Here is a 24,980-nt window from a genome sequence, read left to right as displayed (position 1 = left end):
CTCTCTCTCTCTCTCTCTCTCTCTCTCTCTCTCTCTCTCTCTCTCTCTCTCTCTCTCTCTCTCTTTCTTTCTTTCTCCCTTACTTTTCATCTTAGAATCGATACTAAGTAATCAGTTCCAAGGCAGAAGGATGGTGAGGACTGGACCACTGGGGTTAGGTGACTTGCCCAGGGTCATACAACTAGAAAGTGTCTGAGCCAACATTTGAACCCAGGACCTGCCATTTCTAGGTCCAGCTCTCTATCTACTGAGCCACTTGGTTACCTACCCCTACCCCAACTCCCCACCCAATTTCTTTCATGGGCAACACTAACCTTTTAGCCACACAGGATAGAAACCTCAGAGTCCTATTAAACTCTACTCTGTCTTACTGTAGATATTCAATAATTTACCAGACAGTTAGCTTTGTTTCCACAACATCCCTACTTGCTACCAGGCCATCCCTCATCCTGGTGGAGGACCTCATAGCCTCTCTTGCTCTATGGTATTAGCTTTCTAATTGGTTTTCCTGCCTCAAATATCTCTCGACTTGATTCATCCTCAATACCGGCACAGAGGCCCTTCCTGAAGCACCAATCTGATCCACACTTGCTCACTAAATCCCAGCAGCCCCTGGAATTTTGCCTCTAGGATCCAACAGAAACTCCTCCTTGGGGCTGGAAGGCCCTGGGTGAGCCGGCTCCACATCCTGCAGTGCGGGCTTTTTCACGCTTCCTCACCCAGGACATGCTGTCTCCGGTTTCCTTACCTCTGGCTAGGCCGTCTCCTCCCACTGCCCTTCCTCCCAGAATCCCTTGTATCCTTTCAAGTCAATTCAAAGGCACCTTTCCTGACCCAAGGAGCAGTCAGGACCTCCTCCTTACAATGACCTTGTCTTTATTTTGTATGTTTTTATTATATGTACACATGCTGTTTTTCTGTACGGTAGCACATAAGCTCCTTGAGAGCAAGTGCTGCTTCATTTTTGCCTTTTAATGTCTAGGGCCTCACACAGTGCCTAGGCACAAAAGAGGCTCTTGAGAAGTATTTGTTGTTTGATTGTTTTTACTGGTTGTCCTATAGGTTAAAAAAATAGAAATTTATAGTAGAATCTATCTGCTGTGGATTTAAAAATATTATTGGAAAATGTAAAACTACTAAGATGCAAAGATATTAAAGACACCAATTAGAGGGGCAGCCAAGTAGCTCAGTGGATAGAGAACCAAGCCTAGAATCAGGAGGTCCTGAGTTCAAATTTGACCTCAGACACTTCCTAGCCATGTGATCCTGAGCAAGTTACTTAATCTCAACTGCCTAGCCCTTACTGTCCTTCTGCCTTGGAACCCACACTTATAATCAATTTGAAGATAGAAGTTAACAGTTTAAAAAAAAATCTCAATTAGAAATAGAACTACCACTTAGAACCTTTTTAGGATGACATGATTCCTTTGAGGCAGGGCTTCTCTGGATACTCATATACTGTGTAGATGGGCTGGACAATGAGAAGGATAGGATTAGGGGACAGGGTGCCAGTCTATGTATATTAGGCTGCAGCATGACCTCAGGAAAAAAGATCTGAACATTTAGAATACACATCTCCTTAAGAGGTGTGCAGTAAGAGCCTATCTAAATCATTTTCCTCACAAATATACTGTTTATTAAAGTGCATACAGTTCTCTTTTAAGCATCTTGTATCTTCAAGCCTGGGAATGGAGAGTGATGGGAGGCCCTGGAGGAGTATTTGGACTTTGAAGAATGAGGAAGGGCCTGAGCTCAGAGTTGTGGGTCACACACAAGTTACAACTGTATTTACTTTTTATTACTATTTTTAAAAAGTCCTTACCTTCTGCCTCGGAATCGATACTAAATATTGGTTACAAGGCAGAAGAGTGATAAGGGTTAGGCAATTAGGGTTAAGTGACCTGCCCAGGGTCATACAGCTAAGAATTGTCTGAGCCAAATTTGAACCCAGGACCCCTTGTGTTCAGGCCTGGCTCTCTAACCACTGACCCACCTAGTTGCCCCTGTATTTACTTATTAATATACATCTTATATCTCCTCCTCCTTTGCCTCCAATTAGAATATAAGTTCTTAGAGGGCCCAGACTGTTTCATTTTTGTCTTTGAGTTCTCAGTGCTTTGAACATAATGGTGCTTGATACATGTTTTCTGAGTTATACTGAATTAAATACAAGCAGACTATATATCAATAAAAGCAGAATATGCCTTTGAAATGAAAATTAGGATTCTTTAGAGGGGTGATTTTTATTGTGCTAGATGACAATTTTTTTCCCTGTGGGAGAATATCTATAAAATTATAATGGAAATCAGCAGGAGAAATGATTTATTATATTCTCTTGGAACAGGAAGAAACATAATCCAATTTCTTCATGTTCTAGATGAGGAAATTGAGGCTCAAGGAGTTTAAAGTTGAGTTGTTTATAGTCACATAGCTTGCTAGTACAAATGAAAGTCAATATGTACTTCTCTTGGAAAGCTGTCCACTGGAGAAAATCCACAAGATTTCCACACTATTAAAAGGATAAAAATGCCTTTTTGCATCTAGTACATACCAGATGATTTTGTGATATAACTTAACTCTATTGCCTCCACAGATCACAGGAAGAGGATGAAATCTGATTCTGCATCTAGAATCCATCCCCTTCCTTCTAACAGGGCGTTTCCCCCCTTTCTTTAATTATACCCTTTTGGGCCTTGGGAGAAGGGGTTGTAACATGTGTTCTTGGCACTTAAGCCATTCAGACTGGTGGCATTTACAAATAATGGTGGCTGCATTCACAGAGTGGGCACATATGGCCCTGTGACTGCTTTTCAGGCTCTATTAGAGCAATCGACTGACCTAAAAGGATCTGGTCCAGGTTACCCCATTGAGGATGAGGATGTGTCACTTCTCCTAATATATAAAAAATTCACTCCAGACCACAAGGCATTTGCTTTTGAATAGTAACTGGGGCCAACTTTCTAAATGGTAAATAGGGAGACAGCGGGAAGATCTGAGCACATCTTCTGTCCTCAGAATGTTCTCGTGCTCATTGCACGTGGTGCTATCACGAAGCAAAGCTTTCAGAGTCCCTTGTGGCTCCAGATTCTGACAGGAGCCAAAGACACGTTACAGGCCTAGGTTCCCCTCACTGTGACTTTAAACTGGTTAAAAGGTAACCAACTGCTGGACAACCATCAGAGGCCTCGACCAAGCCAGGGTCTGTGTGAAGGGTCATTATTTGGCTTCAAACAAGACATACTGCTTTTGAGCTGACATTTTAGGACTCTCTTCAGTGAGGTCCTTGGGGTGGGGAAGCAGAACCATTCTCATTTTTCTGATGAACTCTTCTAGCAGAGCAAAGGGAAGCTAAAGAGGAGGCAAAAAGGCTTTGAGATCACCGCCACAGCCCCTGGCAATGATTTCAGACCAGGGCCCCATTCCCACAGTAAAATTCAGGGTATTTGATGTCCAGGATGATGGTGTAACTGAAAGAGTGCTAGACTTAGAATTGGAATAGGGCCTGACTTCTGCCTCTCAGGGTTGCTAGCTATAGGACCATGGATAAATCACTTACTCTGAGCCCTAGCTTTCACCATGAGGTAAGAAGAAGACGTTGTCGGGCAGGTGTTTTCAGTTGCATCTGACTTTTCATGAGGGGTTGGCCACTTCCGGATCTAGCTTATTTTACAGATGGGAAACAGAGAGTGTCTGAAGTCAAATTTGAACTCAAGAAGAGTTCCCTGCCTCCAGGCCAGTGCTCTATCCAGCATACCACCTAGCTGTCCATTAAAATCCCATCTTTCCTTTAAATTCCAACTCAAGTCTCCTCTCCCCAAAGCCTTCTCCTAAGTCTGCATTCTATCCCTTATGATCTGCAGTAGACATTCTTTACATTGAATCATACAGGGACTTATTTTTGGTTGAACTGTTTTACTTGCATATAGTCTTCTCCCCTTGCTAGATTATAAACCCTTTCAGGGCAACTCCTAGGATGTTCGGCCCTTGAGTCACTCCCACACTTACGGAACTGAATGATTAGAGTCTGCATTTGGATCACTACCTTGAAACAACCTCAGTTAATCACCATTGGTCCCTATTCCCCACAGGTGTCTCTTGGAAGGGGGAGAGGGAAGCCAAGCAGGATAGTGGCCCCCAAAGAGAATCTGGGAGTGCCTGAATGTCAGTGTCCTTCTGTAGACCTTAATGGTTTGGGACAGGCAGGACTTTGGAGCTAAGGGCATAAGTGAAAGCTACTCTGGGATTGTTGACACTTTGAGCATGGTGCCCAGTATATGTGGGCAAAGGGAGGCCATTCAAGTGCCAGGAGAGTCTTTCCTTATCCCAGGTGCTGGTTTAAAAAGGCCCAATTCCTGTAGTTTATTTTATCCCCCCCCCAAATAAAGTGGGACCTCAATAAGCCCTCTCCTAATCAGTTTCCTAATATGTCTAACCTAAGGTAGCCTCTTTTTTTTAATTTTAATTTTGAATATTTTCCCATAGTTACATATTTCATGTTCTTTCCCTCTCCTCCAAACCTCCCTAACCCCCCTTAGCCGATGCACAATTCCACTGGGTTTTACATGTATCATTGATCAAGACCTAATTCCATTATTATTGATAGCTAGACTACAGTATTTGTTTAGTGTCTACATCCCCAATAATATCCCCATCAGCCCATGTATTCAAGCAGTTGTTTTTCTTCTGTGTTTCCCCTCCCACAGCTCTTCCTCTGAATGTGGCTAGTTTCCTTTCTCAAAGCTCAGCCTTGCTCTGGATCCTTAAATTGCTGCTAGTAGAGAAGTCCGTTATGTTTGATTTTACCACAGTGTATCAGTCTCTATGTACAATGTTCTTCTGGATCTGCTCCTTTAATTATGCATCAATTCCTGGAGGTCATTCCAGTTCACATGGAATTCCACCAGTTCTTTATTCCTTTGAGCACAATAGTATTCCATCACCAACAGATACCATAATTTGTCCAGCCATTCCCCAATCGAAGGGCATTCTCTCATTTTCCAAATTTTTGCCACCTCAAAGAGTGCGGCTATAAATATTTTTGTAGAAGTCTTTTTCCTTATTATCTCTTTGGGGTATAATCTAAGGTAGCCTCTTATTTCACTCCAAATAAAGTATTAACTAGTATTTTATTAGAATAAGGGCCAGGTTGGTCTTTCTTTACATTGTCCATGAAGAAGGATTTTGTTAAGTAATAATTTATATTTCCTATTTGATGCATCTCTCCCTTCACACTCACCTCCAGGGTGAATTTTATGATTTGCCATAAGATGAAAAGAACTGAATATGATAGATGAGTTGTGATCAGCATTACTGAAGTATACTGTATATAAGTATATCTGAGTATACTTAATGTTTATTTAATGTCAAGAGTATAAATAACTATAGGCAGAACACATAAAATAATATAACTGAAAACTTTTCCTAAGAAGTTAGTATTTAGAAGCATTAATCTACAGATAAATAATATACTAATTATAAACCATTCTTATCTAGTCATTAAAGCAATTCTCTCAAGGTCAATAGCTTAGTTCAGATTACATTATGAACTTAAAAGTAATAAAAGTATTTATTTTAAAATATCCTTAGCTTCACATTTTCACTAATTTAGATGGGAATTTCCACTAAAAATGAGGTTTTTGCTAAATCCAGGATGCAGAAGCAGTGATTAAAATTTAGCCCTGCTCCAACATCACAATCGGCTATGGGAAGATGAGAGAGTTCTAAGTGGTCCATAATTCTTACCTTCAGCAACTTCATGAGCCCTTCTAGCTGCACCATCAGCTCTCTCCTGCTTTCCTGAAGTGCAGACATTCTCTGTTCCAATTCATCCTTCCTCTGCCTATCCAAGAGGGAAAGAACTATCAGAAGAGAAACTTTAGAGAAGAGGATTCCCAGAAAAGAATAATTCCTGTTTCATCCCCATGCAAAAATTTTCATTTTGAATAACTTTATAAAATTCGTTTTTTGACACTGGATAAAAACTGCATTGGGGAAATTGAAATTTAGAACTCAGAATCATAGCATTTTAGAGCTGATGGGGACCCTCCTCAGAGGCCATCTAGTCCAGCTCCAATCTCAGTAAGAATTCTTGCCATTGGTCCTCAGATCTTTGTCTGGCAAGAAAGAAGCTGCTCCCTCAGAAGAAGCTGATTTCACTTTAGGAAAGTTCTAATTGTTGGGAAATATTTCCTGACATCAATTTTTTGCTTACTGCTCCTGCTTCTTCCTCCTGGGGCAGAACGGTTCAAGTCTAATCCCTCTTTCACACAAAAGCTATCCAAATACTTGTATATAGCTAGGACATCTATTCTCTCCAGGTTAGCTACATTCAGTTCCTTCAACAGATTCTCATGTCACAGAGACTCAAAGCCTTCAACCTTCCTGGTTATCATCTACTGGACACTCTAATTTAGTAATATCCTCCTTAAATTGTAACACCAAGAACTGAACACAATGCATGAGATATGATCTGACCAGAGCAAAGTATAACAGAGCCATCATGTCTGATTCCCTGCCTTTCTTTGAGCCTAAGATCCCCTCCTTTTTTTTTTTCCTTTGTGCCAAATTATTCTGCTAATTCATATCGAGTTCTTGGTTTATTATAAATACTAGGTCTTTTTCTGACAACTACTTTCTAATCATCCCTTCCCCATCTTATGCTTGCAAAGATGATTTTTAAAATCCAAATTTAAGATTGTACACTAGTCTTAAATAAATTTCATCTTACTGACTTTTGTACAAAACTCTAATTTGTCAATATCTTTTCTACATCATGACTGTCATCCAGGGAGTTGGCTATCCCTGCCAGCTTTGTGTCATCTACAAACTTGATAAGAATGCCATCTGTACCATTTATTCATGCCATTGATAAAAATGTTACACAGAAAGAAAGGGCCAAGCAGAGATTCCCAGGGCACTCCATTCTAGCCTTTCTGCCAAATTAACATCGAATCATTCAGATTTTCAAAAAGTTCAGACAATTCTAAATCTATCTAAGTGTGTCATCATCTAGTCCACTTTTCTCCATCTTTTCCATATGAATAGTATAAGAACTTTTATCAAATATCTCACCAAAATCCAGGCAAATTTTATGGTATTGCCCTGATCTACCAAATTAGAATCTCTGATAAAAAGGAAATGATGTTAGTTTGACATGACCTGGTCTTTCCTTTAAGACAACTATTAATGTCTTGTTTTTACATCATCTTCAATTCCAAATATATTACTCTTCATTATCTGAATAATGAGTCATTCTTCATAATTGAGAAAAAGAACAGGGAGAAAAAAAAGCATTTCAGCTAAACTATCCAATACAGACTAAGTTGGACAGGATAGGCAATGTTTTCACATTCATATTTTCCCACCTCTTCAAAGAAGGGAGGGGAGGAACACTCTCAATTCTTCTCTTGGGCTAGGTTTGGTCATTATCTTTACAAATTATACCAGCCTTGGCCTTAAGTACACCCATTTTTTCTTTTTTGAAGATGTGGGGGGTTATACATGTGGGACACAGCACATGCTGCCAGACCTGGCTGATGAATTATTGGATGGTTTTGCTGAAATTCTTTCTCCCTCTTTGTTTTTTATTCTTTGCTATAAGAGATAGCTTTCTAGGTATACAAGAGGGAAGTGATATGTTAAAAAATTAGGGTTATATGTCTTTGAAAGTTGGCTATTTGTATAATACTGTTACAGCATCAATGGTTTTGGTTCTGTTTATTTCACTCTATATTGTTCCTATCACTTTTCCCAAGCTTCTCGATATGTCTAATATTTAATATTTCAAATGTCACAAAATTATTCTATTATACTCAAATATTACAATTTATTTAGATGCTCCCCCAACTGATAGACATCTACTTTATTTCCAGTTCTTTGATATCACAAAAAGTATTGTTCGATGTATTTTGGTGTCAATAGGGCCTTACTGATAGGCAGGCAGGCAAGCCAGACTAACTAAAATAACAAGGAAGCCTGAGGGAGAGAGCATATTTCTGCCAAAGTCAAACCACTTAAAACTATTTCAAATACCGCCCCGTCCCACCCCCTCAGATCTTGATGGAGATCATCTAGGTCCTAGAGCCCAGGGATCCTTGGAATAACAGCGGGTCCATATCATCAGGCCTGCTTCCTGCTTAGCCCTCTGTACTGTCTCCGAGCCCCATGGTACATGGCCCACGTTCATACAGCAGCAGTAGTCTTAGGACACGATCATGTGGCATGACATGGCTTGTTTTCCTTCTGCCTAAATAAACCTGCCCTTATGTTCGAAAGGTTTTCAATGTCTCCCTTACACATTTCTCTGCCCTGAGACACCATTCACTCTCCCCTAGCTGAAGCCTTTCTTCTCTTGGCAAAAATTACAAGTAGAACAGAGAGCTCTTTGAGAAAGGAGAGGAACTGTACATAAGTCTGTAACAAGAAGTTAGCATCCTCTGGTTCCACGGAGTCCAGCCTGCCTTCCCACTTCTGTACAAAGGCAAGGTGCCCTAGTGCACAGAAACTCTGGGAGACAGGCCTGACTTTGTACATACGCAGTGTGAGAGGAAACAGAAAGCACCATTAGTTCATAATATTAGTAGATAATCATCAGGGGGAGCATTTGCCCAGAATGGCCCAACATAACAATAACAAATATTAGCTGCCCCACATCTGTCTTCCTCCTTTTTGATCTCTAAACCAAGAGTATAGAAATTTGGGGGCAATTTTATGTGTGTGATATCCAGGACTTTTGGGTGCTAAAATCTTTAGAATAAGACATTTGTACATGTTCCTTTAGGGATTCCAGGACTGCTAATGAGCTCTACATGATTCTATACAGCTTGAGGTCTCATTTGATCTCTCTCTCTCTTGATTAATTGTATCAACAGGCACCATCTGGGTAAAAAAAACATAGTGTTATTCTCAGAAAGAGATGCAAAAGTTAAAGAATGAACTCTTCTCTCTTTCTTAAAACCCTTACCTTCTTTTAGAACCATTTGTTCTAAGGCAGAAGAGTGGTAAGGGCTAGGAATGGGGGGTTAAGTGACTTGGCCAGGGTCATACAGATAGAAAGTGTTGGAGGCCAGATTTTAACTCAGGATCCTGTCTCCAGGCCTGGTTCTCTATCCACTGAGCCACATGGTTGCTCTCCATTCTCTTTCTTACTAGAGAAGAACTTGGGTTCACAGACAGTTCTGCTTCTTATTATCTGAGTGATCTTTTACAAGTCATCGAACCTTCATGGTCCTAAGTTCCCTCATGTATAAAATGGGGAATCACACTAAATGATTACTAAGTTCTTTATAGCACTAAATCATATGCTCCTAATCAATCAACAAGCATTTCTTAAGCTCTCACTCTGTGCCAGACATTGTGCTAACTACTGAGGACACAAAGAAAAAGGGAAAAAAGTTTCTGTTCTCAAGAAACTTACATTTTAATGGGTCTAACAACACACATAAATCAAAATATATAAGATAAATAGATACAGAATAGATGGAAGATAATCTTAGAGGGGATGGCCCTAGAAGAAAAATCCTCCTGGAGGAGGTAGCATTTGAGCTGAGTTTTAAGAAAGTTAAGGATTCCAGGAGTCCCAAGTTGAGAGGGAGAGCGTTCCAGGCATGAGGAACAGCTAGCACAAAGGCTTGGAGAAGGGAGATGGCATGTTGTATTTAAGAGATAGTAAGCAGATCAGTGTCTGCAGGAAAACAGAATGTAAGAAAGGTTTTGGGGAAAAGAATGAGTTCTGTTTTGGACAGGCTGAGTTTGAGAATCCAACATATTCTAATTTAAAATGTCTATCAGGCAAGGGGCAGGTGCTCTGCACAGAGACTAGAGCTGGATAAACAGACATGGAATCACGTGCACAGCTGATATTGCAACCCTTAGGAGCAGATGAGATTTTTAAGTGAGAAGAGGATCCACAACAATTCACATTTATAGATGGTCTAAAAACCTTACAGTTCTTCTAACCTTGTGCTCCCCTTTCTGCCATTCTGGCACCATCACTACAGAAGAAGGGGGTCACACAGGACTAAGAGTGATTTTATATTTTTGTTTTATGGGTTGTCATAGCTTAAGAATTCATCCCTCAGTGGCCAGTGTAACACTGATGAGTCTTTCCTCTCCATATTTAGTGAGGCCAGTCCTTGAAAGTTAGGCACAGTCTGATGCTCAAACCATGGCAACATGACTGGATCTGCTGGAGCTTATGCTCTGCAAACAACCTTTAAGAACCCATGTGGCAAAAGAGGAGGACTTTGTGGAGGTTTATAAAATGAGAACTTTAAGGGACAGCTAGGTGTCTTAGTGGATTGAAAACAAAGCCTAGAGATGCGAGGTCCTGGGTTCAAATTTTGATTCAAACACTTCCTTGCTGTGTGATTCTGGCCAAGTCACTTAATCCCCATGGTCTAACCCTTCCTGCTATTTTGTCTTGGAACCAAAATACAGTATTTATTCTAAGACAGAAGGTAAAGATAAAAAAAAAAGAAAACTACAAAATTCTTTTGCTTCTATATTAATATGGAGTACAACTGATAAGAAGTTACAAGTGACCCAAAGGGGAGTGGGGAGAGACATACCGAGTAGCCACAAGTAGGCTAAAGCATTTTTCCAATGATGATTTATGGGAAAGAAATAATGTTTAAGATATTGTCAAAGATTTACAAGGGGGTATAAAAGAATTGGAGATAGCCTGGTTACATGGGCTGTAACAGGAAAATGGGTAACCAAACCAACGTAGAGCTCAAATGCTTCCCTCATACCCAAGGAATATAAAATGACTTAGAAGTCCTTCATTGCATCAAGTAGATCCTTGGTAGATGATCTATGAAAGACCATGGATAAGAACTACAGAAAATGAGATACCATGAATGGGTTACAATCCATACTAAAGAAGAGAATACTAATATTGAGTGGATTACAGAGCCATTGAAGTAAAATGTTAAAAGTAAAGATAATGAAGTATATATCTCAAGTTGCTTCTTTTGTTGCAAAAAAGCCTCCTCTATTAGGCACTGAGAATCCATCCTATTGTTTCTGTCTTCCAAGAGCTAAAATAGTTTGAAAAGCAGATTTGACCACACAAAGAGATAGTAAGGAGGGCTGCTTCTTACCTAAGTAGCCGCAGCTCTGCTAAGAGTGTGGGGTTCTGCTGAGCCTTCTCAGGGGTTGGCTGAGAAGCTTGCTCATGCTCCAAGCGGAGGCGCTGAATCTCTTGAAGGATTTCTCTAGAAAGAAAGAAGGAAAAATGGGGAATATGAATCAAGATAAAAATAACAACTATTTAAAAAATAAAATTTTCTAGGCTCCAAAGCTTTATTTTGCTTCATTTAAAGTTTTTCAGAATTGATGCTATCTACCAAAGCACCCTTTCAGACCTCCTTCCCTCTCAACACACTCTTCTTAATGTTGTATGGTCCAATATGAAATACAAAATTTAAAAAAACCTTCTGAAATAAAATTTAAATTAACTTTTTAAAAAAGACAAAACCCCATGGCAATAGCTAAAATTAAGAGAAATACTCTTGCACAGGATTTAAAAAAGTTTAGAATAAAAGCAACTGGGAAATGTTAATCTAGGTAAAATAAAGAGAACTCTTTATAGTTCTGTAATGAGAATTTTGAAAAAACTCTTATACCATTCATCTCCTAGGAGTGTAGTCTATGGTAATCCTCTGTTTCTAATAGCTACAATCCATTTTTTCCCAGTCAGAGTGACAGATTCATTGTCTCATCTTCAAAAGCCCTAAGCCGGTGTCCTGGTTCCTTTCTCTTCTAAGCAGGGCAGTAAGTTGCCTGTTCTATCAATATTTTAACTAGATCTTAACTAATTTTACTTATGATGCTCTTTAGGTTTCCTCTTGGTAAGTAGTTGGTTATAAGTAATATTGTTGGTTGGGTCAGACTAATCTACACATGAGAAATTAGCTGGATAAAATAGTGAACAAAAAAAAGCAAGAGTGGGAGGCTGAGAAGAATAACTAGAGGCCGCAATGGATGGCACTGCAGAAGTGAAACTTGACTTGGACAGAAAGACATTAATATACAATGAGTTAATTTCATGAAGAAAAATGCAAGCTAACAACTGTTTTTTGAATGGCTGTTTGGGGCCCTTCCTCAAGTAAGCAGTGTCCTAGGAGTGCTTTCTTCCTTAGTGATGGGCATCAGCTGCCCTATAGGGCTGGGCCAGACCTGTCACGGTGCAATCTACAAAGCAGTGGCTTGTTTGCAATGAACAGATTTACCTGTTTTTGTTTTCCAGTTCTGCAATAAGCTGCCTTTGCTGTTTGTTCGCATCAAAGTTAAAGCTGAGGTCAGTTGGGGGACGGGTCTGGAATGAAGAAGGGAGCAGAAGATTGTGAAATAGGGCACTAAAAATTCCATATCTTATATTTTCCTTTAATGGATTTTTGCTTTGTATAGATCAAGAGGAAGGTGGGACCCGAGTTTGAATCCTGCCCCTGACATTTAACTAGCTGAAGGAACCCAGACAAATCACTTAACTTCAAACAGCATATATTTTCTGATAGGTAATGCGGCGATAAATAATACACTTACAATTCCTATGTCACAGGGTTGTTGTATGTGTAACTCATGACTCAGAATCAAAGTTCTGGATTAATCAGATTGGGTCCAAGTACAAAAGCTTCTGAACAACTTGATGATTTAGGCCCCAACCCAGGATTTCTCTTAGGAACATCAAATATAGCTCAAGTCTAGGCTTCCCTTCCTTTCAAATTCATCAGCTAGTAAAATACTGAAGAGAGGATAGGTTTTATTTGTAAATCCAAAAGGCATATACTTAGCCCAGGGAAAGTCAAGAAAAAAAACTTTTCTTCAAAGAAGTTCTTAAATTGAAGTCCATAAACACACACACACACACACACACACACACACACACACACACACACATGAGAGGCAGAGCCAAGATGGTGGAGTTGAGCAGAGAAGCTCAAAGTCACCATGAGAATTCTCTCTGCCCAATCTTAAAATAATGTCACAAAAATGAATATAGGAGTGAAAGAACCAACAAGGAAACAAAGGGAAACAACTTTCAAGAAGAGAAAAACCTAAAAGGTAGGCAGAGAACATCTGAGGCACTGGGGTGAGAGAGGGGTATAGACAGCAGGAGGCTACAGTAAGCAGTGAAGAGCAAAACCAAGAGCAAGCCACATACCCTCACCCCACATCTACTGTTATATGTGAAAAAAAATCAAGGGATGAAAAAGAGGGTTGCACTGAGAGAAGGGAAGGGAGAGATAGAATGTGGTAAATTATATAACAGAAAGAGGCATGAAAAATTATTACAGGGAGGGGAGTATAAGGGCGATGACAGGAAATGCTTAAACTTTACTTTCATTGTAACTGGCTCAGAGAGGGAAAAACAAATATACTCATTGGGATATAGAATTCTAGCTTACCCTACAGAGAAGTAGAAGAGGGATAAGGGAAGGGGGAGGTAACTGGATGGATGGGGGAAAAGGGGGTGATAAAAAGCAAAACACTGGTAAGGAGGAACAGAGTGAGAAAGAATAGAGCAGGATCAAAGGGGTAAAATAAGATGGAGGACAATACAGTTAGTAATCATAACTGTGAATGTGAATGGGATGAACTCACCCATAAAACGAAAGTGGATAGCAAAGTGGATTAAAAACCCCAATCCTATTACATGTTGTTTACAAGAAACACATTTGAGGCAGGGTAACATACAGAGATGAAAGGTAAAAGGCTGGAGCAGAATTTATTATGCATCATCTAAAGTAAAAAAAGCAGGAGTAGCAATCATGATATCAGACAAAGCTAAAGTAAAAATTGATCTGATTAAAAGAGATAAGGAGGGAAAATTACATCTTGCTAAAAGGTACTATAAACAATGAAGTTATATCAATACTAAATATTTATGCACTAAATGGTATAGCATCCAGATTTTTAAAGTAGAAACTAAAGGAGCTTAAGAAGGAAAGATATAGTAAAATCCTACTAGTGGGGGGCCTGAACCACCCCCTATCAGAACTAGATAAATCAAATAAAAATACAAACAAGAAAGAAGTAAGGTAAGTGAATGAAATGTTAGAAAAATTAGAATTAATAGATATCTGCAGAAAATTGAATAGAGATAAAAAGGAATATACCTTCTTTTCAGCAGCACATGGTACATATACTAAGATCAACCATGTACTAGGACAGAAAAACATCACAAACAAATGCAAAAAAGCAGAAATAATAAATGTAATTTTTTCAGATCATAACGCAATAAAATGATAATTAATAAGGGTTCATGGAGAGGCAAATCTAAAATGAAGTGCTTGACTTCTATATAAACTATAAAGACCCCATAAATGGATGCAGAGTGAAATGAGAAAAACCAGGAGAACACTGTACACAGAAACCAAAACATTTGTGAGATGATCAAATGTAATAGACCCTGCTAATAATAGCAATCCCACGGAATTAGTGAAAAAGAATGCTATCCTGAACTATGAGAATAGAAATGCAGAAGAAAAATGCATGATTTATCACTTGGTTATATGGGTATGTGACTTGGGGTTGTGGTTTTTAAAAGATTATTCTATTACAAATATGAATAATATGGAAATAGGTTTTGAGTAATAAGGCATGTATAAACCAGTGGAATTATGTGTCAGCTCAAGGAGGGGGAAAAAGGAGCAGTGGGAAAGAACACGAATCATGTAACCATGGAAAAATATTCTAAAAAAATAATGTGAACCCCCCCAAACATATATATACACCTATATTTATACATCCATATCCACACATACATGCATATATAAAAACTATATTTCAATATAATTGATTTCCTTTGTAATTCTATATATTTTATCTTATGCATTTTAAGATATTTTTCTGAGCAGAATAATGCATCTTCTCAGCATCTTCAAATACCTCTCCCCTCTGATTAGAGGGCAGAACAAGAAATTCCTCCCAGATCCTTCTTTTACAGAGGGCTCAGAGTTTTCCAGGTAATTTCATTTCCCATGAATCACTCTGCTTGGTTTTGACTCCGAGAACATCATATCCAATAATCCTTTCCTCTCACCCCCATCTTCTTCAGCTTCCTTTTGTGTGCTATCTTCTCCCATTATAAGCTCCTGGAGGGCAGGGGTACTCATTCTTGTTCTTACCCTCAGCATTTAGCATAGTGCCCGGCACATAGTAGGTTCTTAATTAAATGTTTATTGTCTAAGAAAGGGTCCATAGGCTTCATCAGAATGTGCCAAAGGGATCCTTGACACCAAACAGATTAAAAATCCCTGCTTTTGTGGTCCCACCTTCCTCAAGGATTTACTTCATGGGCATTACAGTATCAATGAAGGTACAACATCCCTTCCAAGCCTCATATCTTTCTCCTAGGTGGGGAAGGGGATGCAAAGAAGTTTCTTTTCCAGGAAGCCCAACCCATCCTGGCTCTCTGTGTCCACTCCTGTAACATGAGTCTCTGTCATTTCCCTGTTGGTAGGTCTGCAATTGGTTCCCTGGTGATCTCTCTGAAAGAGGGGATGTCTTTCTGTTTCTTACCCTGTATCTGGGTAAGATATTTTATTTTATTTTATTTTAAACCCTTAACTTCTGTGTATTGACTTATAGGTGGAAGAGTGGTAAGGGTAGGCCATAGGGGTCAAGTGACTTGCCCAGGGTCACACAGCTGGGAAGTGTCTGAGGCCGGATTTGAACCTAGGACCTCCCGTCTCTAGGCCTGACTCTCAATCCACTGAGCTACCCAGTTGCCCCCTGGGTAAGATATTTTAATGGGAAGTTCTATACTGAATTACCTGCTGTGATAAGAGATCCTTCTTGGTGGGCAATAGCTCTTTCTTGTTCCAGCTCTCTCCTGGTGAGTATTTGTATAATTTTAAAGAACTAGCAAAAGAAAGATCTCCTTTGTGAACTTCATCGGAAGTAATGTGCCAACTTATTAATACCCTTTGCTGTTACAACATTATTTTAAGTCAGTATGCAAGAACTGGGATCTCTCTTTTGGGAGGGGGGTGTTATATCTGTGATTTCATTAATGTGGCAAAATCCCTCTTCCAATATAGTCATTTTAAAACTAAGTTTTAGAAAGTTACTTAGAGAAGTGACAAGCTGAGTTTAGAAGAATTTATCAAGTACATACTATGTGCTAGGAATTGCACTATGATTTCAATGCAATAGGTTAACCCTCTCTGCTAACATAGGTTAGCACCTGCTCTATAACTTAATGATCTTTGAGAGTTTCGTGGGGCACTGAGAGAAGCCAAGGATTAACAGATGCATTATATCAGAGGCAGGACTTCAATATGGGTCTTTCTGATTCTGAGGCCAGTTCTCTAAAGTAAACTAGGACATGCTACTTCTCTTCTGAGATACAAATCCCCCCAACCATGTCCCTTGGACAAATGTCCTGTAACCAAACAAGTCCCCTTACAATAATGTCCCTTAACAAACAAATACAGTAAGGCAAGATGAACCAACATACTGGTGACCGAAAGGCAGAGATACATATGCTTCATTATCACTTCTGCATAAATGAAATCCAATTGTGACTGCAAATTACACCCCAAAATGCAACCCACCTGCATATTGTGGTATTTTATGTTCTTTATCTACTTCCCCCCCCCATGTTATTTGCTAAAACTATCTCACTGAAGAAAACTTATAAGTGTTCTACATTTCAATGCAATCAGCTCAATGTCATCTGCAAACAAGAATATATGAAGGACTTCACCATTTTTACAGAAAATCTCTATTGGTTTTTCTCTGTGTAGGATGTCCTTTATGATGTTGGTGAATACCTTTGGTGAGCATGCCTCTCTATTCTTTACTTGGTACTAGTAATTAGAATTTCTTCTGCAATTAGTGCATCTAACAAGGGATCTTGTATGACATTAATCAAGGCATGTCGATACTTTGATGAAGGAACCCTTAAGACTGCATTTTGCTCTGAGTCAAATATCTTTTACAATGAGTAATAAGCACAAAGGAATCTTGTATTTCCTCCACACTTTTTAGTCAATCATATGAAGATATAGTCTGTTGTAGAAAATCATCTGGGAATACCTACCTGCTCCCTTCTGATATTTTCATTAAGTATACCAATGACATTCATAGATTAAAATATGCAAAAATAGATATATGAACTGTTAGCTGCTCCTGTCTTTTTTATTCCTTAAAAAAAATATTATCACTTGTTATCTTTTCCCTTTTTTGGGAGCATACTTTCTTGGAGATGTCTTAAAAGTCTAGTTCTGAGTGCCTTTAAAACTGTGCTCCCAAAACAGACCTTTTCTATACATAATTAGCCAAGTCCAATCACTCCGTGTGCTTCATTGGCCTGGCATTTGAGAACCCAGAGTCACTTCCAAGGCACAATGAGACATCAAAGTAGGACTTTGCTAAAGAGCACAGTGGAAGGTTATGTTCATCTAAAACACTGCATTTAGTGTATATATGCTTTCCTCTGAATAGTTTCCTGTTGGCTCAAGATCATTTTCTTCTCTGTATCAAGAAGCAGAAAGTGTCCAGGTCAGTGATGGGCAAACTTTTTAAAGAGGGGGCCAAAGGAAAAGAAATGCTCATCTGTCAGTCTGTTTCTAAGGCAACTCTTCTGAAGTTTCATTATATTGTATCCTACTCATTTGTATTCGTCAGATTAGGAATAATGTCAAGGGCCGGATAGAAAATTCAGGGGGCTGCATCTGTCCTGCAGGCCTTAGTTTGCCCATCACTGGTCTAGGTGATGTAGTGGATAGAGACCTGGCCCTGGAGTAAGAACTCATCTTTCTGAGTTCAAATCTGGCCTCCGACACCTACTAGCTGTTGTGACCCTGAGGAAGTCACTTCACCTTGTTTGCTCCAGTTTCCTCATCTGTAAAATGAGCTGGAGAAGGAAATGGCAAACTATTCCAGTATCTTTGTCAAGAAAACCCCAAATGGGATCATGAAGAGTCAGACATGACTGAGAAACAATCAAGAATGTCTGAACTATGGTCTTGTTTGTAGTTTAGAGATAGAAGGCTTAACAAATACCTCTTTAAATGAATGATGCCTTGCAAATTGTGGATATTTAACAAATTTTTGTTGAATCAAAGCTAAATTACATTTAGTATTCTAAAGTAAATGGGTAAGGGAGAACAGAACAAAATAAAGTCAAGTTGGTTATTTATGAGTAAATCTTAGTAAATTAACAAATGAAAACTGATGAGAGACTATGAGATCTGGCAGTTTATAGATAATTGGTTACTTAGGAGATAGGAATTTCAGTTTCAGTTTTGGAATTTTATATTTAGAAAACCAAATGTAATTTAATTTTTTTTAAAAATCAAAATTCTGATTTTTAATTTTACAATTTTTTAGGTCATTCCAGCAGCAAAAGTGTCATGAATTCATAAAATCAAACAGTATCAGAATGAAAGAAACCTTAGATCTAAACCTAATCCCCTAATTTTTGTATGTAATACAAATCGAATTTATGGAAGTTAAGTAATATTCAATATAATAGCATTTATTCATAATTAAAGATGATGCTATTGACTCAATAGTGGGATATGAGGTTTACACTAAAATGCTCTACTGGATTTGTAATCTCATCAATGCGGGTATTCTCTCCAATGATGTGTCTTTCAACCCACACATGCCTACTCATCCTGTGCAACTCTCCAATTAATTAAATCTATTAAACCTCTGTATAAAATCATTATAATCACTGGTTATGTCCTTCCTTCCATTAATTATCCATTTTTCAGCATCAATAATTGGTTTAAGTGAAATTAATTTAATTGCATGTCTTATCTTTTCTCATTTTTCCCTCTAATTTTATATCAATTTTTTTTTTAAATTTTAAACCCTTAACTTCTGTATATTGACTTATAGGTGGAAGATTGGTAAGGGTAGGCAATGGGGGTCAAGTGACTTGCCCAGAGTCACACAGCTGGGAAGTGTCTGAGGCCGGATTTGAACCTAGGACCTCCTGTCTCTAGGCCTGGCTCTCAATCCACTGAGTTACCCAGCTGCCCCCTTTATATCAATTTTTAACATTTCTTTAAGCTCTAAGAAGTTGGTTGTCTGACTGTATGTAGACAACTAATTCAGGAGTGACTCCTACATCATGAAAGAATTATTTTATGTCTTAAATATTATCAATTAAATATATCATTTGATGTTCAACACATCCTTTGCCTCTCAATTCTTTTCTTGGAAAAAAGTGTTCATGAGATATAACAGGGAGACTTCTGCATAATCTCTAAGCCTTCAGACTCTGTCATTTCTTATTCCTAAACTGAATTTTCCAATATATAATTTACTGTTTCACGTATACCTACAATTTTACCTAAGTCACTAAATATCAAAGTATATACTGATTTTGTTGGAAAATTTTACTGCATTATTTGTATAATTTCTCTACTTCTTTATCTCCTACAAGAGAAGTTGGTGTATAAGCTATGTAATTATATATTTATATGGTGATTTTAAAAAATAAATTCTTATGAGCACTGTAATATGTTAGGACCAAATGTCCTATGAAATAACAATTCTTATTGCCTTTGGATGTCTAATAAAGATACAATGGGCCAACTCCTTTATTTGCTTCTGAAATGAGGTCCTATTGTTGAGTCACAACTTTCTTTTTGTCTTCTAGTTTCATTTGTGATAAGAGTGCCAAGATTTATATAATTCATTTTCTCCAATATTAGGTCCAATTATTGGTTACTGCACAGAAATCTCACATTTAGAATACTAACAATTAAGTTTAATCTTGTAGATGGCCTAAAAACTGTGGGATTCTCAGAACTCTTTCCTCCTTTTGCTGATACTCTAATGACAAAAATGTACCAACACCATACTGAGGGCCAATTGGTATGGATTGGATTTGGGGTGGATTTCCCTGGACAAAGAATTTATCCCTTTGTCGCCAGCCTCCTGGTGATGAGTTTCTCTATATTTATCAAGGCTATACCTTGAAAAACAGACACAGTTCATTGCTGCACTCACCCTCAAAGTCTTTCTAGCATGGCAAAACTTGCTGAAGCTTATGCATTGCTAACAAAACCTTTAAGAGCCCAGTAATTGCCACAGTATATAATAAAGTAGTAGAGTGAGATTTAGTGGTTTGTGGGGTTCTACAACATTTTGCATCCTTCTCATAGCATTTTTGCCCTTTAGAATTTCAGGACCCATAAGTAATAAAACTCAGATTGGTTTTGAAGCCCCATGAGTTCTTATGGAATCATAATATCTGCCTTAGATTAAGCCCAGGAGATAAACACTGAAATAAAAAGAGTAGCTGGGGAAGAATTTTATACCAGGGTCAATCAGGATGACTTGTAGGCAGGTGTGCCACTTCATAGATTCTGCAGTTGATTTTTGGTCCACTTGGGGAAGGACCTGAGAGATTCCTATTAAGTGAAAATCCCTTTGAATTCCATCCTGTAACTCCCCAAATGAATCAGAATATTTTGGAACTAACATTCATATCAAAAAGGCCTTCCGCAACATTTTGGATTTTTAATGAAGACTCCAAAGCTAGTCTGTAACAGAGCCTCCCTTGGGGCAAAGCCAGTTGGCATCTACCCTCTAAGGCAGGGGTCTGCAACCTTTTTGGCTGTGAGAGCCATAAATGCCACGTTTTTTAAAATGTAATTTCATGAGAGCCGTACAAAATGTTTAACACTGAATACAAGTAAATATGTGCATTTTATGTAAGAACAACACTTTTAAAGTACAATAAGTCTCTGAACTATTTTTAATAACGTTATTATGTGCTAACCAATGATGAATAAAGTACATTAATGTGACTTCTGGTGCTACATAGTTTTGCTGATTATTAATCAAAATTATTTTGATTGTTAATCAAAAAACAAGATTTAATGGGGCACTATAGTACTGATATAACTGCACACATACATATAAAACTCCTTTACACTAAGAAAATTGCTGAAATAAAGAGAGAAAAATTCAGGGAAGAATACTTTTTTCCTCTCCCTCTCTCAAGTCAGGCAACAGGAGAAGAAAAAGCTGCCAGTCTGCTGGTTAAGCCATTTGGCCACATGAATTAAGTAGGAGATCAGGAGATTACAGAAAATAACATGACTCATGTGCAGGCATTAGTAAGTAGTGGGGGAGGAGGGTACCTTTTCATGGAAAACTGGCCAGGACACATCACACACATTTCCTGGTACAAGTGTTTATCAGTGCTGCCTACTCGATCATTCTGTATCAAATGAAACAACTACTGGGGAGAAATGCTTCTCACTAATGAAGCATATGTAAAGATGTAATCTGACTATAGTTCCCCTTTAAGAGCAGGTAGAAAAGTTAAAAACAATAACAATCCCACAAATAGGGAGTGCAGACCCCATGAATGCACTGAGATAAAGCCATGTAAATCAGAGGCAGAGGGGTAGAGAATGTAGACAAAAGTGATCAATCACTATACAGAACCCCAAGATGTCAGTAACAGGTGTGGAAAGAGTAAAAGGAGGGCAGAAGGAGGAACACACAGCACATCTACCAAGCTGAACTAAAGACCAGGATTCACCTCTCGCGCGTGACAATATCAATGAGGGAGCCTTCTATCTTAGAAGATAGTCGTGGTACCAAAAGGATCACGTGATGTATCAAGTGACGCACGATGTCGTGCATAAACTGTTAGTTACTGTGCTGCGGTTGACTTTATGGCTCCTGCAGAAAGAGCCATATCTGGCCCTCAAAAGAGCCAGATATGGCTCGAGAGCCATACGTTGCTGACCCCTGCTTTAGGTCTCAGAGTAAGCCTAAAGATATGGCTTGCAGCCTGTGCTATAAAATGGCATAACATTCTTGGGCAAATGTTCCATGGGGGAGTCTATTTTTTATAATCTAAAAAATGTCAAATACTTGGATGATTCTAAGTGTATGAGTCTACTTTTGTTAAGCAATAGAGAGAAATAAAACTCTATGCTTTTCATTTTCCAGTGTCACCTTTTGGTTGTCTGACTAAAGTCAGCTCTTTGCTCTCTTGGGAAGAAACTTTAAGCTCTCTAAAGATGCTAGTCTCATCAAATTTAGAGAAGATTCATTTGGTAAAATTATGCTGCTAGTTTTCATGATACACTGTCATGTGAAACCTCTTCCTAGTGACAAATGTAATGCTTGGAAATTCAGTATTGTGCTGAGTTTATGTTTAAGGTAAGTTTAAGGACACCTCACTCCTTTTATGTGGGTCTCATGTTAGGCATTCATATTTATTGCCCCAATTGCATAAAAATGATTCTTCTCTAAAATTTCAATAGACCTGTGAGGTCATCAATGTGGTTACACTTTCCATTAGTACAGACTGCAATCCACCCTCATATTATCCTGTGTAATATTCACACATGCTAAGCATCAATCTGATGCATTAGAGACCTTTTCTAGATCTTTTTCTATTTTGATGGCACCAATGCAGCACTCAGGCTGTCCATTTACTTGGACTGTCATCTCCCATTCTTTTTAGATGACCAGTCTATTTCCTTTTCTGGATGTAGGTTTTTTGATGATATTCTGAACATTACTTCTCACATGTAGGTCATCAATGGGAACATGCTCTATAGCCTCTACTTTTACCCATTAGGTATTCCCATTGACCTTTAGATTATCAACAACTTTGATTTTTCAGTGATTAGGTAGCTCAAGATTTTCCAATATACATTATTATCAGAAGGTCTTTTTTATTGTGTTGATTCTTTTTGTTTTTAGAAAAGCCATTTCCTCATAGGATTCCTCCACTGAACCCTACCTCATAATAAAGAAAATTTATCAAATAGACAATCTTACATCATGACCACATTTTAAGAGCATACATAATATTCTGTACCTGTACACCTTCATTTCTCTACTGCTAGATGGAGTAAGCATTTACTAAGAAGCTTCTAAATGCCAAGCACTATGCTAAGTGCTCTATACAAATAATTGTTTTAAGGAGGGAACTATGGCTTATCAACTGTTCTCTTGAACTGGCACTGGTCATTATAATTAATCAGAAGTTGGCAAATTCTTAGCATTATTTTCATTTACACTAGAGCAACTGTTTTGTATATTTTTTCTAGTTTTGCTTATTTCAAAATGTAGTCTTCCAGTATTTCTCTGAATTCCTCAAATTTGTCATATTTTGGTGGAATAATAGTATTCTATTAAAATCCAAAGCCATAATTTGTTCAGTCATTCCCCAACTCACAAAATACTCACTTTGTTTCTAGATTTTTGCTACCACAAAAAGTATAGCGATTAATATTGTGGTGTATATGGGGGGGGAGGGTGGGAATTCTTTTACCACCTGACCTCCTTGGAATACATCCTAGTAATGGAATCACTGTTATTAGGTTTAATAATTTTTCTCATATAATTCCAATTATTTTATTAATGAATGGCTTGGTTCTACAAATTGTGTATGAATATGACTATCTGTGCCTTCTAACATAAACTTGGAACATTTTTGCTAATTTGAAGGATACCAGGTGAAATTTCAGGCCCATTTTAGTTTCTATTTTTCTTATCTTTGGTGATTTGGAGAATTCTACTTAATAGGTAGTCATTGATAGTTTGCAATCCTTTTTTTGAAAACTATCCTTTAAATGACTTTTGATAACATAACCATCTAGAATCAAACAATAAGTATTATTGTGTTGTGTGCTAGAAGCGCTATAAAATACCAAGATAAAAATTAAATATTATCTGACTGAAATTCAAGGAGCTTACATTCTACCAGAGTAGACAATATATATACATATATGTACAAAAACATACAAAATAAATACAAGATTTTTTTTATGATAGGCACTACCTGGACTCATCATCACAACTGTGTAAATTCCTTGTATATCTTAGATATCAGTGATATGTGATACAAATATTTTTCCTACCCAAATTTCCCTTCTTATTTTGGCTGCATTTATTTTATTTGCACGTATAGTACTGTTGTATGAACAATTTGGTTGCTGAAAGGGGACATTAAAAAGAATGTGTAAGAAAAAAGTATTAAATGAATTTATAAATAAAAGTTTCTCTGATAAAATGTTGAGGAGGGGCACAGACCATTGGGAGGACTAGATAGAGAACTGCCCCTCAGTTGAATGTTCCGAAAGGACCTGTTCAAGAGCGAAGTAATGACTGAAATAAGAGCTGTTTATAGGACATTATGGTCCATTAGCCCATTTGCATATTAGTGTTTTTCAGAATTTTAAAGGTTGTAACTGACAAAATTGCAAATTAAATTCCTGGAGACTGCTGGAAGATTAAAAAATAACTGCTAGGTTCACATCTGACAGAAGGTTGGATTTGTGTGTTATACCTCAGAAGGTAAAGATGAGTTACTAACTACCAGGAAGCTCTTATTTAAACTATTAAGAGATTAAGAAAAATAAAAACCAGGTATGAAAAAACCGAGTATGAAGAAGCTAGCAGGAGAGTGAACTGACAGGAAAGCTTTAGCTGCTGTGCCAGGAGCCTGATCATTTGGATGAGAGGTGCTGCTTTGCTAACTGGCTGGAGAAAGGCTAGAGCTGCAGGGAAACTCATTAGAAGAGGGTTGCACTCAGTGCCTGTTTGAGCTTTTTTTTTCCCCTCCTACTTTTCATTGCCCTCTATAGCTTGAGAGAGGAGAGACCTCTCAAAGATATTGGAGTGCTCTCTAGGGCTCCCTTTAGTTTAAGAGGAAAAAACACGGGGGATGGGGGGAAGAAACAGGTTTTCCATATGGAGTGCTGTGGGGAAAGGTTAGACTGGCTGAAAGCTGACTGGATAAAGGAGAATACTATTGATTCAAGAGCTGGTGAGGCTTGCTCATGGCTCAGAGAGTCAGCCTGAGGGCCTTTATAGTTCTCTAGCTTATAAGAATATATTTTCTCAATGTTCTATTAGGGTGATGGTGAGTGAAAAGAACAGGCCACTGTTTCATGGGCTTAAAGAGCACACCAGGAACATCTCGCCCCACAGGAGAGTGGCTTGCAGAGAAACAGCTTCCTTGGTACAGTTCTTTC

At 38.2% G+C, this 24,980-nt stretch overlaps 1 protein-coding gene across 2 annotated transcripts in view; it reads right to left on the bottom strand.

Annotated features, from left to right (window-relative positions):
• DTNB (dystrobrevin beta) overlaps positions 1-24,980 on the bottom strand; it is a 332,957-nt gene that overhangs the window by 62,454 nt on the left and 245,523 nt on the right. For both annotated transcript variants that reach the window (XM_044663758.1, XM_044663759.1), the window contains 3 exons: positions 12,234-12,319; positions 11,103-11,216; positions 5,743-5,839 (listed from right to left, as the gene is read on the bottom strand). In XM_044663758.1, the coding sequence (XP_044519693.1) occupies positions 5,743-5,839; positions 11,103-11,216; positions 12,234-12,319 (297 nt within the window). The remainder of the gene's footprint in view (positions 1-5,742; positions 5,840-11,102; positions 11,217-12,233; positions 12,320-24,980) is intronic.

The sequence above is a fragment of the Gracilinanus agilis genome, chromosome 2 (assembly GCF_016433145.1).
Source record: "Gracilinanus agilis isolate LMUSP501 chromosome 2, AgileGrace, whole genome shotgun sequence".
NCBI lineage: Eukaryota > Metazoa > Chordata > Mammalia > Didelphimorphia > Didelphidae > Gracilinanus > Gracilinanus agilis.
Note: the sequence above shows the minus strand (reverse complement) of the source record. Positions and strands in the feature narration are given on the sequence as shown.